General features: G+C 45.2%; 1 protein-coding gene across 1 annotated transcript in view; it reads right to left on the bottom strand.

Moving 5' to 3' along the window:
• Nucleotides 1-14,285, bottom strand: part of G3BP2 (G3BP stress granule assembly factor 2) — an 83,718-nt gene extending 69,433 nt beyond the window's left edge. The window contains exons 1-2 of the mRNA XM_060247868.1: nt 14,144-14,285; nt 8,916-8,997 (exon numbers count right to left, since the gene is read on the bottom strand). Coding sequence (XP_060103851.1) covers nt 8,916-8,997; nt 14,144-14,238 — 177 coding nt within the window. The 5' untranslated portion in view covers nt 14,239-14,285. The remainder of the gene's footprint in view (nt 1-8,915; nt 8,998-14,143) is intronic.
• Nucleotides 14,286-15,963: the final 1,678 nt, after the last annotated feature.

The following is a 15,963-nucleotide window of genomic DNA, read 5'->3' as shown; positions in this document are numbered from 1 at the left end:
TATGAGCACAAACTGTATACGCCAAATTGCCAAAGTGCGAGTTTCACCAAACGGAACTCAACTACCTGGGGTTTCACGTCTCAGGGAAGGGATTGGTGATGGACCCCGCAAAAATACAAGCGGTGCTGGATTGGGAACCCCCGAGGACACGTAGACAGCTACAATCTTTCCTCGGGTTCGCAAATTTTTACATGGGGTTCATTCAGGGGTTCTCCCAAGTGATGTTGTCGCTAACAGACCTATTAAAAACCAAAGGGAAGGGCCCCGAAGTGAAAAAACCGGGGGCTAAATTGAAATGGTCTCCAACTTGTCAGGAGGCGTTTGACAACCTCAAGCGCTTGTTTACGAGTGAACCGGTCTTAGCCCATCCTGATGAGCTTAAGCCCTTCATGGTCCAATGTGACACCTCTGACGTGGTCGTAGGGGCAATATTAATGCAGAAGGACCCGGAAGGGAGGCTGAGGCCATGTGCTTACATTTCCAAAAAGTTCTCGCATAGCAGCGCAATTGGTCGGTGTGGGACAAGGAAGCGTTTGCAGTAACTTTTGCACTAAAAACATGCCGGTCTTGGCTAGAGGGGGCCAGAGTGCCATTTGAGATTTGGACCAACCACAAAAACCTGGAAGCGCTCACCGGGCGCAGAAAGCTAAATGAGAAACAAATCCAGTGGGCCGGGTTCTTTGCCAAGTTTGATTTCACTCTTAAACATATTCCGGGGTTGAAAAACGTCTTAGCCGACGCCCTGTCCAGGCTGCCGCAGCATGAAAGCCAGAGGGAGGAGGTGGTAGACTCCATCATTCCTCCCTCGGCTGTGGCAGGAGCGGTGACCACACGGTCCGGGAAAACCCCTAAAGCGCCGGAGCCGTGGGGGGGCAATAGGCTGATCAAGGAAGCGGAGAGCGAGGGAGAGGAGATACCGGAAGGGCTCGTAAGAGGGACAGGCGGATTTTGGTACTATGATGGGAAGCTATAAGTCCCAAAAACTCTTCGCAAAGAGGTTTTACAGCATTGCCATTGCAGCAAAATATCTGGCCACTTTGGATACGTTAAAATGTTGCATTTGGTCAACAGACAATTTTGGTGGCCAAGCATGAAAAAGGACATTTCCGAGTTTGTAGCCACCTGTCCGATTTGCATAATGGCTAAAAAACGGGGGGGGGGGACCACCTGGCCTTCTCCAGCCGACTCCTACGGCCGGGCGGCCTTGGTCAGTAGTATCCATGGACTTTATAGTGGAACTACCCGTGTCCCAGGGTCGAACTGTGATTCTAGTGGTGGCTAGACACGTTTTCGAAACAAGCACATTTCATCCCTTGCAAAAAACTCCCCACAGCAAAAAAGCTGGCTTATCTGTTCTTTCAACACATTGTGAAAGTACACTCGTTCCCGGACAAGGTCATTAGCGACCGCGGGCCGCAGTTCGTTGCCAACTTCTGGCGGCAGTTTTGTAGACTGACAGGCATGGAGCAAGAGCTAAGCTCCGCCTATCACCCACAGACAGACAGCCAGACAGAACGCGTGAACGCCCTTCTCGAACAATATTTACGATGCTGTGTGAACTATCAACAATCCAACTGGGTGGAGCTACTTCCTTTTGCAGAATATGGGTACAACAACAGCCTCCACAGCTCCACCAAAACAACCCCAATTAAAATTGTAAATGGCTACGAAGGAAAGCCTTTTCCCCTGTTACCTAATAACAACGAGACCCAACCCCCCACTTCTTGCCAGCAATGGTGGGAGACCCTGGGGAAGGGATGGGCAGTCATCCAAGACAACCTAGAGATGCCAAAGAGGGATTACAAAGCTCAGTTCGATAAGAAACATTCCCCCGAGTAGGAATTCAAAGTGGGGGAAACAGTGTTCCTATCTACCAAGAACTTGCCATTGCCGCAGACATCCCAGAAGTTGGCTTATAAATACCGGGGACCGTTCAAGATAAAGAGGGTGATAAATAAAGTGACAGTAGAAATAGAACTGCCTAAACGGTTTAGTAAAATTCACCCGGTTTTCCATTGCAGCCTTCTTCGAAAGGATCCGGGGGCTACATCTTGGCACCCCCGCCCTCCAGAGCCCAAACTTATTCAAATGAAGGGTCAGAGTCATCATGAGGTGCAGGAGGTGTTGGATGCCAAGAAGAGAACGGGGGTGTTATATTATTTGGTACGCTGGAAATACTTCCCTCCTAGCTGCGATGCGTGGGTAAAGTCATCCGACCTTCAAGCCCGCCTTCTTCTAAAAAGATTTTACCTGCTGCACCCAGAAAAACCCCGAGCATGAGCTTAGGGGGGGCAGTATGTCAAGCAATGTCAATCTTTCCTCTGATATTATTATGCCAACTGAATGTATCTATAAGACTATATGAATGTTACTAACCCTGAGTCAGGCTGGGCTCATCCAAGTAGAAAATAGTCATTCACACTCTCACTTTTACTAACAAATGTAAGAATGTGCCTTTGAAGATAAGCGCCCCCAGGGACAGGTTCCCATGCCTGGTCCCAGGGTAGAGAAACCACAGGGGAGATAAGCAAGGGACCGTGTGAAGATTCACACATGAATACAGCATTGTTTAGAAATTGTAGCTTTGTTTAGAGAACCTTTGATGTGCCATCTTTAAGTATGCTCTTCACTGTTACTGTGTATCAGTTCCAATACCTAGCTCACTAGAGGCATCTTGGATTATCAATAAACCATACTTTGCTTCAATACAATGACTGGTTACATTGAGATCTAATTGCTTGACAGACTGATGCTATTATAATCCAGTAGTGAGAACTGTTGCCAGTAGATTCTTAACTGTAAGCTTTAAAACAGAAGAAAACAAGAGGGATGTTGCTCCCGTTGACCACTTCTATTTAGTAGTGCATTTCCAATTATCATTCTACCCCAAGTTCCTCAAAGGAGCTTGTGGAGCCACTAGAGATCATCAAGGCACAAAGGATTTTAAGTCATGAAATTTCATTGTATGCCAATAATTTAACTCTACTCCTTACCTAGTACTCAGATGACATGCACCTCAAGAAATACTGCCCAGACTCAGAGGGCAGCCATGTTGTCTACAAGAGAAGAGCTGGATTAGAGTCCAGGAGCACCTGGGAGACCAACAGGACTTTCACGAGTCAAAGCTGATATGACAAACTCGTCTCTAAATTGCTAGTGGACTTGAATCTAGCTTTGCCAAGTCCATCACTATTTAATTCTCACTAGAACTATAAACAAAATAATTGCTCAGGTAAAGATTCTTTGGCACAGAGATGTCTTCTTACAAAAAAAAATGCTGAAAATTATTTTTTTAAAAAAACTAGATGTGTTCCAGTATTTTATTTTTATTTATTCATTTGATTTTCAGCCCACCCTCCCCTGTGTAGCAAGGCTCAAGATGGTTTACAACAAGTTAATTGTAAAGTCAGTAAAAAAAACAATCCAACAGCACTCAGTGGCAGCAGTTAATACATCTGCTCCCACGCAAACTCCACACCCCTGTGCCGTAGGTGACAGCTAATACAGAGAGAGAGGAGCAGACGAGAGAACATTGCAGTGTGAAGCCAAGCGAGAATCCAGCAGGGGAGGCCCATTCTGCTGGGTCTCCACCACCCCAACCACAGGCCTGGCTGAACATCTCCCTGCAAAACTGTATTAAGTCCTCCTCTTGGGCTTGGGAGTGCACTCCACCAGGACAGTGGAGAGCTGGAAAAGCTCTGGCTCTCGTTGAGACTTGGTGGACCTCCTGTGGACTGGGGACTGCCACTTAGTGTAACGCTCTGGAGGTATGTTGAACCCAAACTGCAGATGATTAAACGTTAAGACCTTGAACTTGACCTAGTATTCAACCAGGGGCCAGTGCAGCTGGCAGACCACTGGTTGTATATGGGGCTCTTGTTGATGGTCCTGTAAGGACATGCACGGTTGCATTCTCAAGTGTAGACCTCTGCAAAGTGTGTTACAGTAGCCCAGCCTGGAGGTGATCATTGAATGGAACACTGTGGCTAAGTCACAGGGGGAGAAGTAGGGAACCAGTTGCCTGATCGGATGGGAAAATGCTATCTAGAAACATTTGTGACTTGGGCCTCAATTGAAAATAAGGCATCCAAAATCACACCCAAACTCTCCACTTAGACACCTGTGTTCGCCATGTTCCATCATGGGTTGGGAGTTGGATCCTTAAGGCACAGAACTTCCGTCTTTAAGGGATTTAGTTTCAGTCAGCTCTGTTTTAACCAGTCAGCCACAGCCTCCAAACCCTCAGTCAAAATATTCTGGATGGTATCTGGGTGGCTGTCCATCCACAGACACAACTGGATGTCATCAGTCAAATGAAACTCCACACCAACTGGGTGAGAGGGCACTGGGGAGAAAATCCCCCCTTGTGGGACACGGCATACCAAAGGATAACATGGTGAAGTCCTCTCTCCAAACACCACTCCCTGTCCCTGCCCAAGGAGAAACGAAACATGCCACTGCAAGGCTGTTCCACATATCCCCACATTGGTGAGGCAGTGGATCATAAGGTCATGATCAACCATATCAAATAACAGCAGCACCAAACTGCCATGATCCAAATGCCCACAGAGATCATCTGTGAGGGCAATCAATGCCATCTCCATCCCATAGCTAGGGTGGAAACCAGACAGGACCAGATCCAGGACAGAGAAGTCTTCCAGGAAAGCCAAGAGCTGCTCTCCTGCCAATCTCTCAATGACCTTACTCCGAAACGAGAGATTTCAAACTGGGTGGTGATTGGCTAGATCAGTTGGAACCAGAGATGGTTTCTTTAAGAGTGGCCTCAGGTTCAGTGTATATACAGTCTAAGCATAGTTCCAGAAATATGGTTCAATGAGGGCAAACATTAAACTTTTTAACGCTTAATGATCCATGAAAAGGATTAACATGACAGATTTACCATTTACTAGCCATGCAAATAGTAGGGGGGAAATTCAGAATCGCAGCTTCTTCATAAATCCAGAAGAATCCTTTCAAATGTTTAATTGTATTTTATTTAAGAAATTTTTAAAAATAAAAAAATTAATCATTGGTAGTAATTAGCACCCTGTAAGTTGAAGAATAAGCTAAAAAAGGTGGCTGCTGGTGATGTAGCCTGCATGGATTTTACATGGGACACGTTAACCCTGAAGGATTTTGGAGAACTGTTGATCTAGAGGGCAAGTGAATGGACATAAAGTGCCCTCAGAGACACTCCCATGATTGGATGTTCTGGAAGGGTCAGGAGGAGGCTGTAATTTGGAGGACATTATTAACTGTTGGTTGTGTCAGGCTCTGTAACTCTATCATATTAAAATGGTAAAATACTAACCAAATGGACTCTTCATACTAACCCAAAGCCTTTTGTTGTACTGTAGCTAGCATGCATATCAAAGAGGGGGACGTTTGATGTGTAAACCTTGTTTAGGTTGTAAAGGAGCAAAGGAATGCGACCATTAATAGATACCACGGTCTGCCAGCATCTTCCCAGAGGCAAAAAGATAAGCGGAAGCTCTCGTGTGAAAGTTTGCACCTTCACTCTCCGTTGTTTTGAGAATAGTGGCTTTGTTTAGATATTGCTTTGATGTAGATTCCTTAAGACTAAAAGACACCCATTCCCAGGTAGCAGTCTCAACTTTTGTATCCAACTATGAGTTTCCAATAAAGTATACATTTTTTCAATTAATACTGCCTTGAGTCTCCATCGCCTGACAGGTTGCCATTAAAATAACTATTGTTCATTACTGCTAAAAACATTTCCCCATGAGTCACTGAATGGTTTGGGGGAATTCAGGATATAGTTTTATTAACTTATTATAGACTGAATAGAGAAAGAAGTAGTCCAGAAATAAGTTTTTTTCAGGAATGACGTATGCTTATTCTGTTTCAAATAATCTATTTCAGTACAATGTAAGACCACCCTTTATGCAAATAACTTGGACTCTGCGTGCCATATTAATAAATGGGATTTATTTTATATGTAAAATAGCTATTTTAAATGTCTAATATGTGATATACTTTTTAAAATTTTAAAATCAAGGGTTGGAATAGATGACCCTGGAGGTCCCTTCCAACTCTATAATTCTATGATTCCAAGAGTGATCTTCCCAAAGCTTATCTTAGTGCTTTGACCATACCAGCTCCCACATTAGCAGTGACCAGAGTTTACCTTGATAAATATTTATGAACATTCTGAGATCATCAAAATTTGAAAACAAAATTCAACTGTACGTAATCCACATGGCCTTTGGCACAATGCAATACTTGTAATAAGAGTGATGACTTAAACTAAACATAACTAATGTTCTCCAGAGTGACAGACTCATTTTGAAGCCAGCATTGCTATGACTTGACTCTCAAAAGCAAAATGAAGACTGCTTTCCACAAGATTACTTGGCTAGTAAAAGGGCTGAAAAGGGAGTTTAGAACTCAAGGCTGCTCAAGGTAGCAAAGGCAAAACAGTGCCTCATAAAACAGCCTCTTCTAACCTGATATTCTGTGCACTTCCCATTGAGGCTTGAAATCCCAAATCCCTGCTCATTAAGACCTTCCCAGGCAGTCCCCATGTGGGAGGCAAAGAGAGCATCCACATGGTCTTCTGGATCCCAGTAGGCTTGAGGCCATCTCCTGGCAGAAGAGTCCTTGCCTCTTCTCAAACAGCCAGCACTCGTTCAAGAGCCCACACACAGGAAAACAAAGACCCCCCCCCCACACTGAGTGGACCATCCACCTCCAGCACCCCCATACACAAAGAAGGGACAGAGCCTGCATCAGGCAGTAGAGTTCACACCTAGCAAACAGAGGCCTCCCAATTTCTGGAAGAAGTAGAAGAACTGATAGACAAATTAAAAACTAATAAGTCACCAGGTCCGGATGGCATACATCCAAGAGTTCTGAAAGAACTCAAAGTTGAACTTGTGGATCTTCTGACAAAAATATGTCATCTTTCATTAAAATCTGCCTCCGTTCCTGAGGACTGGAAGGTAGCAAATGTCACCCCCATCTTTAAAAAGGATTCCAGAGGAGATCTGGGTAACTACAGGCCTGTCAGTCTGACTTCAATACTGGGAAAGTTGGTAGAAACCATTATCAAGGACAGAATGAGTAGGCACATTGATGAACACGGGTTATTGAGGAAGACTCAGCATGGGTTCTCTAAGGGAAGATCTTGCCCTCACTAAGCTGTTACATTTCTTTGAGGGGGTGAACAAACATGTGGACAAAGGAGACCTGATAGATATTGTTTACCTCGACTTCCAGAAAGCTTTTGATAAAGTTCCTCATCAAAGGCTCCTTAGTAAGCTCGAGAGTCATGGAGTAAAAGGACAGGCTGGAGTAAAACTGGCTAAGTAATAGGAAGCAGAGAGTGAGTATAAATGGGCAGTCTTCGCAGTGGAGGATGGTAAGCAGTGGAGTGCCTCAGTACTGGGTCCCATGCTCTTTAACTTGTTCATAAATGATTTGGAGTTGGGAGTGAGCAGTGAAGTGGCCAAGTTTGCAGATGACACTAAATTGTTCAGGGTGGTGAGAACCAGAGAGGATTGTGAGGAACTCTAAAGGGATCTGTTGAGGCTGGGTGAGTGGGCGTCAACGTGGCAGATGAGGTTCAGTGTGGCCAAGTGCAAAGTATCCCAGCTACAAATACAAGTTGATGGGGTGTGAACTGGCAGAGACTGACCAAGAGAGAGATCTTGGGGTCGTGGTAGATAACTCACTGAAAATGTCAAGACAGTGTGTGATTGCAATAAAAATGGCCAACGCCATGCTGGGAATTATTAGGAAGGGAATTGAAAACAAATCAGCCAGTATCATAATGCCCCTGTATAAATCGATGGTGTGGTCTCATTTGGAATACTGTGTGCAATTCTGGTCACCGCACCTCAAAAAGGATATTATAGCATTGGAAAAAGTGCAGAAAAAAGCAATTATAGAATGATTAAAGGTTTGGAACACTTTCCCTATGAAGAAAGGTTGAAACGCTTGGGGTCTTTAACTTAGAGAAACGTCGACTGTGGGGTGACATGATAGAGGTTGACAAGATTATGCATGGGATGGAGAAGGTAGAGAAAGAAGTACTTTTCTCCCTTTCTCACAATACAAGAACTCGTGGGCATTCAATGAAACTGCTGAGCAGTCGGGTTAGAACGGATAAAAGGAGGTACTTCTTCACCCAAAGGGTAATTAACATGTGGAATTCACTGCCACAGGAGGTGGTGGCGGCTACAAGCATAGCCAGCTTCAAGAGGGTTGGAGTCTATTAGTTTGCAATGCAGTCCTTCAGATGAGCTCCAATCTCTGACGGATCCACATCTCTTACACAACCAGCTTGTCCTTCAGAAGGGACAGCTCCCTCTTCCCAGGCTCCAGCTCTGAAGGCCCTTGCTGCCACCTCTTGTGGAGAGCCCCAGTAACCAGCCATGACCGCCAGTTCCTGCTCTGCTTGTTGCTGGCTTCCCCACCCCTGGAATGCAGTCCGTCTTGTCCAGCCATATGGAATCTAGATAGCCACATGGCCCTGGTTGGCAGTGAATTCTCTTTCCTTTTATCCTAGAGCTCATGGGTGTTGCCTAGTGCTGGCTTCAGCTGAGACATGCATTTAACCCGACCAAAACTGCAAGCCCACTTAGGGCTGTTAAGCTGAAGAAGGGGCAGCTACTCATCTGACTGCCACACAGTTCTTTACTTTGATAATTTGCAATTTCATGGCTGCTTTAAGCTCATTATTTAGCAGCACCTTCAAGAGACTACCACAGAAGGTCAGCTGCAAAAGTTAAAGATATTTGTAAGCTCAAACAACAGAACTAAATCCCAAACGCCTAACAAACATAGATCAGCTAGATGAGAAAGCCTTGTACAAGTTGCCCTCATTCATTTTTCAATCAAGATCAAGCTACTGCTCAGAGACTAGAGGCTGGAAGAGAATGACAGGTACATACAGACTGGCCATACACTGCTTCCTGGAGTTTGCCACTGGCATCCAGCCCACCATGGACATAAGAGGAATTCCTGCCATAGAACCTGCAAAGACATTGAAGCACAGGGTTTATGAACAGTCATGCAGAGACATATTTTAGGCAGTTCAATAGACATATTTTATGCATCTGAGTATTTGGTTTCCTGTTTAACTATGTGCCACTGTAAGGAATACTAGTCAAGCTACAAACTGGCCCAAGACTTTTCGCTGAAGTCCTAGATATGACTGCCCAATTTGCAAACTAAATAAAAAGGGCTCGACAAAATTCACTGGCACTGCTTAAATCCCTTCTCTTTGATTCATCTGAACTCTCATCCTAACACCAAGGCACAAGGCAGTCCTACATTGAGAAGCTCCCCTCTCCTCCTTGCACACCTCCCTCCTTTTCTGTAGGTTGTTGGCAAACACTTCCAGCCTGGAGAAGGGTTTTGGCCCAGAAGCTCCAAACATAAGGAAGGGTTTGCCTTTTCCGCCCAACAGTGTAGCAAAGGCAACAGGGTAGGTAAGAGGGAGTGAGCACGGCTGGCTTTACTAATCAAGGGGCGGGGAGTCCAGAGCTGCTTGGATCCTGACTTGTGTTTTTGTGGACTTTGGGGACATTTCAGGCTCCCATAAACAATCAGAAAAAGGACAGACAGCAGAAATACCTGAAAAGGTGTATAGTGCACAAAGCATTTAATAGCCACACACACAGAGCCCAGAACAAGCTCTGACAAACATTTGTTCCCACAAGGGCCAGCCAAACAAGGTTTTCAAGCTTTCTTCCCAGGAACCCTGACTTTTGAATCCTTCAGAGCTACACTTAAGAGACCCATCTCAATTTGTTCTTTCAAAGCAACTTTACCTTCATATGTTCTCCAATTGCTTTCGCTTCATGTGAGTCTGCGTTGGGGCAGGGGTTCAGAAGGCAAACAGGTCTTCCATCCCCCCAAGACTTCTGCTTCAGAAGCCAGAGCCAGCCATGGCTCGCCTTCAGTCACGGAAGGAGGGCCCTGTGCTGTGGTGCCCGCTGCTGCCAAAACAATATTTTTGGAAATCTGCAGAACCAATCAAGTCTCCAGCAGCCAATCAGAAATCTGGCTGGGCAAAAAATGCACCTCGCCCCACTCCCTTTCTAAAAAACTTGGTGGGAAAGGTGTCACAATGTTGGGGACCACTGCTTTATGCTATATGTTATTTGTTTATTTGATGTGTTTATTTATTTACTGGATTAATATCCCACCCTCCCTGCCGAAGCAGGCTCAGGGCAGCTTACAACAAAAACATTTACATTAAAAGCATTAAGCAGTTTAAAATAATTTGGTGCTAATTTCAATGCAGATTTAAAATGGCGTTCAATGATCTTAGCATCCATTGGCTCTAGCGTCTTGGTGGTGGTCAGCATTGCAGTTAAATGCTAACTGAAACAGTGTCGCCTTGCAAGCCTTGCGGAACTGGGCAAGGTCCCGCAAGGCTCTGACCTCCTCAGGCAGTTGGTTCCACCAAGGTGGGGCAGCAACTGAGAAGGCTCTTTCTCGCATTGACTTCAGTCTTGCCTCCCTCGGCCTGGGGATCAATAACAAGTTTTGTGTTCCCAATCTAAGTACCCTCCGAGGAACATGTGGGGGGAGACGGTCCCTAAGGTAAGCAGGTCCTTGGCCATAAAGGGCTTTAAAGGTAATAACCAGCACCTTGGAGCAAATCCAGTATACCACTGGCAGCCAGTGCAGCGTCCACAGCCCAGGCTGTATGTGCTCCCGCATGGAGAGCCCCAAGAGCAGCCTGGCTGCCGCATTCTGCACCAGCTGCGGTTTCCAGATTCAGGACAACAGCAGCCCCATGTAGAAGGCATTACAGTTGTCCAATCTCGAGGTGACTGTAACATGGATCACAGTTGCCAAGTCACCATACTCGAGGAAGGGAGTCAACTGCCTTACCCGCCTAAGGTGAAAAAAGGTGATTTGGCAGCAGCTGCTGTCTGGGCCTCCATTGTTAGGGAGGGCTCCAGCAGCATTCCCAGGCTTCTAACCCTGGGTGCTAGTAAGTGGCAGTCCGTCAAAAGCCGGTAAGGCAATTTCCCTGCCAGGACCGCCGCAACTCAGGCAAAGGACTTCTGTCTTTGCCGGATTCAGCCTTGGACAACTCAGCCTAAGCCATCCCGCCACGGCTTGCAACGCCAGGTCCAGATTTTCTGGGACACAGTCAGACCGGCCTTCCATCAGTAGATAAGAGTTGAGTGTCATCTGCATACTGTTTGCAGCCCAACCCATAACTCTGGGCAATCTGGGCAAGGGGCCACATGTAGATGTTAAACAACATCAGGGAAAGCATTGCTCTCTCAGGCACACCTCAAGTAAGTGGGTGTCTCTGGGATGACTGTCCCCCAATCGCTACCCTTTGTCCCCGACCGTGAAGGAAAGAGAAAAGCCATTGTAAGGCCAATCCCTGAATCCCTGTGTCAGCAAAGCGGTGGGTCAGTAGCTGATGGTTGACTGTATCAAATACTGTCCCAGTATTTGCACATTTTGAAGTCTATTTCACACCCAACACCAACAAATTCTACAAGACACCTTGAAGAACTGATCCAGATGAGGGGCTTCTTCTCTTGAAAGATCTCCCTTTCTCTCTCCCTTTTTTCTGCTTTTGTTTTGAATACCCAGCCCAATGAAGAGTTCTGGGGAGCAAAAAAACTTGCTATTTTGTGATACTGATTGTTTTAAAAGGTATTGTAGAACTGTTAACCTTTTTTCTATTATCACAATTGATAAAAACTGCATGATTATGCAAAGAAATCTCACAAGCCACCCTAATAAATTTAACTAACTCCTCAGAAGCAGCCTGTGCCAGAGTTTGTGCAGCCTGATTTTCTGAGAGTTTGGCAGAAGCAGCAGCTTTTGCCCAGGTTCATAAACTAATGTGATGTTGACTTCTTCAAAATGTCCCAGTCCTTCTCTGGGCACAACAACATAAATACGATCTATGGAGAACACAAAATACAGAGACACCTTCACTTCCCTCAACCTGCAGCAGTTTCTAGCCTGGACGATTCTGCAGCACTTCCAGAAATATGTTTGCCAGACAGCTGGGCAGAATTTCATGCTGTCAGCAGATGCTGCATTCATGCTTTGCCTTCTTCTATATGACCCACAATTTCTACTGTTCAGCAGTTCCCCTCCCTTCAATGTTCATGCCTCAGCATGAGCTCAGGCTAACGAGAGATTCCAAAAACAACAAAAAAGGGTTCTTTTCTTATGTTCAAAGTAAGAAAAAGAGCAAGGACATGGTAGGCCCACTGCAGGGACAGGAAAGTGAAATTGTAACAGGTGATGAAAAGAGGGCAGAACTGCTCGATTCCTACTTTTCCTCAGTCTTCTCTTCCGGGTGAAACGGTGCTCGATGTGGCAACCACAGAACACATGATGAGGGAAGGGAGATGCAACCTAGGATCAGCATAGGGGCAGTACATAAACATTTACTTTCTTTAAATGAAACTATGTCCTTGGGGGCCAGATGAACCCCAAGAGTACGAAAAGAATTTGTGGGTGTAATTTCTGAGGCTCTGGCCATTATTTTTGAACATTTCTGGAGAACAGGAGAGGGGCCAGAAGATTGGAGGAGGGCTAATGTTGTACCCATCTTCAAGAAGGGGGAAAAGGAGGATATGGGTAACTACCAACCCATCACCTTGATGTCTATACCTGGAAAAGCTTTAGAACAAATCATCAGTTACTCCTTGAGCATTTAGAAAAGATGGCTATGATAACTAAGAGCCAGCATGGGTTTCTCAAAAAAAAGTCATGTCAGACTAACTTTTTTTTTTTTTGAGGAAATTACTACCTTGCTGGATCAGGGCAATTCTGTAGACATAGTTTATCTTGATTTCAGTAAGCCCTTTGATAAGGTTCCACATAATATTTTTGTTGACAAGAATTGGTAAAATGTGCTTTGGATCCTATTAATGTTAGGTGAATCTGTAACTGGTTGATCGCACCCAAAGAGTGCTTGTGAATTTTTCCTCATCTTCTTGAAGAGGAGTAACAAGTGGAGTGACTCAAGGATATGCCCTAAGACCTGTTTTGTTTAATATCTTTATAAAAGATTTGGATGAAGGAATAGAAGGAATGCTTATTAAATCTGCAAATGATACTAAATTGGGAGGGGTCGCAAATACAGTAGAAGATAAGAGTCAGGATACAGGATGATCTTGACAGGCTGGAAAACTGGACTAAAACCAATAAAATGAATTTTAACTGGGATATATGTAAAGTTCTCCATTTTGGTAGGAAAAATCCAATGCATCATTATAGGATGGGGAGACTTGTCTTGGCAGTAGTATGTGCAAAAAGGATCTAGGGGTTTTAATGGACCATACGCTGAACATGAGTCAGCAGTGTGATGCAGTAGCTAAAAAGGCCAATGCTATTTTGGGCTGTATCAAGAGAAGTATAGTGTTCAGCTCACATGACATGATGGTATCACTTCACTATGCTCTGGTTAAACCTCCCCTAGGATACTGTGTTGTTTTCGGCACCACAATTTAAGAAGGCTCTAAACAAGCTGGAACGCATATAGATGCGGGCAAAGAAGATGGTGAAGGTTCTGGAGACCAAGTCTTATGAGGAAAGGCTAAAGAAGCTGGGGATGTTTAGCCTGGAGAGGAGATGACTGAGAGGTGATATGATCACCATCTTCAAACACTTGGGCTGTCATATAGAGGATGGTGCAGAATTGTTTTCTGTTGCCCAAGAAGGTCAGACCAGAACCAACAGAAGAGTTTTTAGCTAAACATTAGGAAGAGCTTCTTGACAGAGCAGTTTCTCAGTGGAACAGGCTACCTCAGGAGGTGGTAGAGTCTCCTTCTTTGGAGGTTTTTAAATAGAGGCTAGATGGCCATCCTGTGATCTTAAAAAGGTAAAGGTAGCCCCCTGTGCTCTTAGCGTGAGGTCTCTGTGAATTTGTGCAAGGGGTAGGACTAGATGACTCTGGAAGTCCCTTCCAACTCTATAGTTCTATTATTCTAGGTCAAGTTAAATTTATGGTGCATGCTTAATTTATATATACTACTGTAAAGATGGATTTCATTGGTGTAAAAGAAAATAATCAAAGCACAGAACACGTGGCCTAACTCTGCAGAGACATTTCTGCCTGGTTATAAGAATATTGATTAACTAGCTACTTCATTCAAAACCACATAATATCTTTACATGTTACCTGTGCAAATAATCTGGTGCTTTATTTAGTAAGGTATAGTATTGCCTCACGAACTCCCGCCCCACAAGCAGCGGACTTGGCTTCTCCATCACCATTTCTTTGGTACACAGTGGAAAAGGCTATAGAACACAGAAGAAAAAAAGGACAATTTATAAAGCTTCAACTTCACCATTACTTTCTCGCAGAATTCTGTCTGATTCCCAGATGACAGTTCCCCTGGAGAAAAAGGCTGCTTTGGAGGATGAACTCTATGGCACTGTGCCCTGCTCAAGCCCCTCCTCCCCTCCCAAGCCACACCCACAAATCTCCAGGAATTTCTCAACCCAAAGCAGTCCTATTTGAGTACAGAAAAGCTCTGTAAAAATCTTGACAATAACAACAACCACCACAACGATGACAGGCATGATGGAGAAGTGTGTATGCAAGAGGCCAGTTTATGGCTCCTAAAAAGCACACTGAAACTGTGACTTTCGACGCTCTCCTTCTCTCCAGCACGTTTTACCTCCTCCTTCATCCTGCTTGCTTGCCACTCAGCCTCCATGAACCAGCTTCCTAGTCCCCGGCCAAGGGACAACAGGACATTGTGGCCACCATGCTGCACTCATCACCCACCCAGGTAATTGATACCCTCTCTCTCCCCACAAGGACTTAGCTACAGTGACCCATGCAATGGTCACTTCCACTCTACATGGGCTTGCCCTTGGAACTGATCCGGAAACTCCTGCTAGTGCAAAATGTGACCGTGTGCCTGCTGAGCGGACTGCATGGCCTGCACAGGTTTGCATTCAGCTGGTCTTACGCCAATTGCGCTGGCTGGATCCCTTGCAAGGTGCTGCTACTGACCTTTAAAGCTCTGCGTGGCCTGGGACCGACATATCAAAGGGACTGCTTCTCCCCATATGTGCTCAGCTAACCAACACCTACTGGCTGTCCCAAGACATCCGTTGGGCCTCCACCCTCCCCACTTGAGATCAGGGCCCTGCCAGACCTTCTCCCGACTCACAGGACCTGAGTCCTGCCAGGCGCCCAATCAAGCTGGCCTCCCTTCCAGCAGCCCTTCTCTTAAGAAGCTCCTTCATGACCCAGCTACTCTGGCTACTCAGGTTCATCATATCTTAATCAACAAATATCTGTTTTAGATTTAAGTTTTAATTGTTTTATCTTATTGAACTACTATGTGAATGTATTGTATCTTCTCTGATGTAATCCACCCTGAGCCCGCTTGCAGGGAGGGCGGAATCTGCAAGAAAAACAAGCTTGTGTTTGGATCAGCGATAACGACAGGCATGAGGAGTGGCAGCCTGTGCGGACAGGGGGGCCTTACTCCAGCCCACACGTGGGTCATGAAGGACAAAACAAGAGCACTGAAGAGTCCCATATTCATTCGTTAACAGGAATGGAATATTTTAAAATTGCAGCTACAGCAAGTGCATGTTTGATGTTCTGATAATGCTTGAAAAGTTACTCTGTTAGATTCATTTTTGGTTACGCATTCAAAAGACTGCACTCTGAGGCACATGGCAAAAATCCACAAACAGCCATGTGACAACACAGAACGTCAGGAACGAAGGACTACTGTAAATTTAAGAAATACCACTCTGGTTTGGCTTACATGGACCTTTACTTACAGTGCAATCCTAAGGGGGGGGGCGCTGAAAGTGCTTTGGAAGCCAACTAACCACTACCCAGTCATAAGTGTGAGTTGTGCCATTATAACTCCCTCCACGCCGGCACAAATGGGACTTGCAACGCTCTACCTCAGTGTATGCCCACCTATGGCTTCCAGCGGAGCGGGTTTCATTTCTGGAAAGCCTTCATTT

This window comes from Heteronotia binoei, chromosome 10, assembly GCF_032191835.1.
Source record: "Heteronotia binoei isolate CCM8104 ecotype False Entrance Well chromosome 10, APGP_CSIRO_Hbin_v1, whole genome shotgun sequence".
Taxonomy (NCBI): Eukaryota; Metazoa; Chordata; class Lepidosauria; order Squamata; family Gekkonidae; genus Heteronotia; species Heteronotia binoei.
The sequence above is the reverse complement of the archived record's forward strand: the minus strand, read 5'-3'. Positions and strand labels throughout refer to the sequence as shown.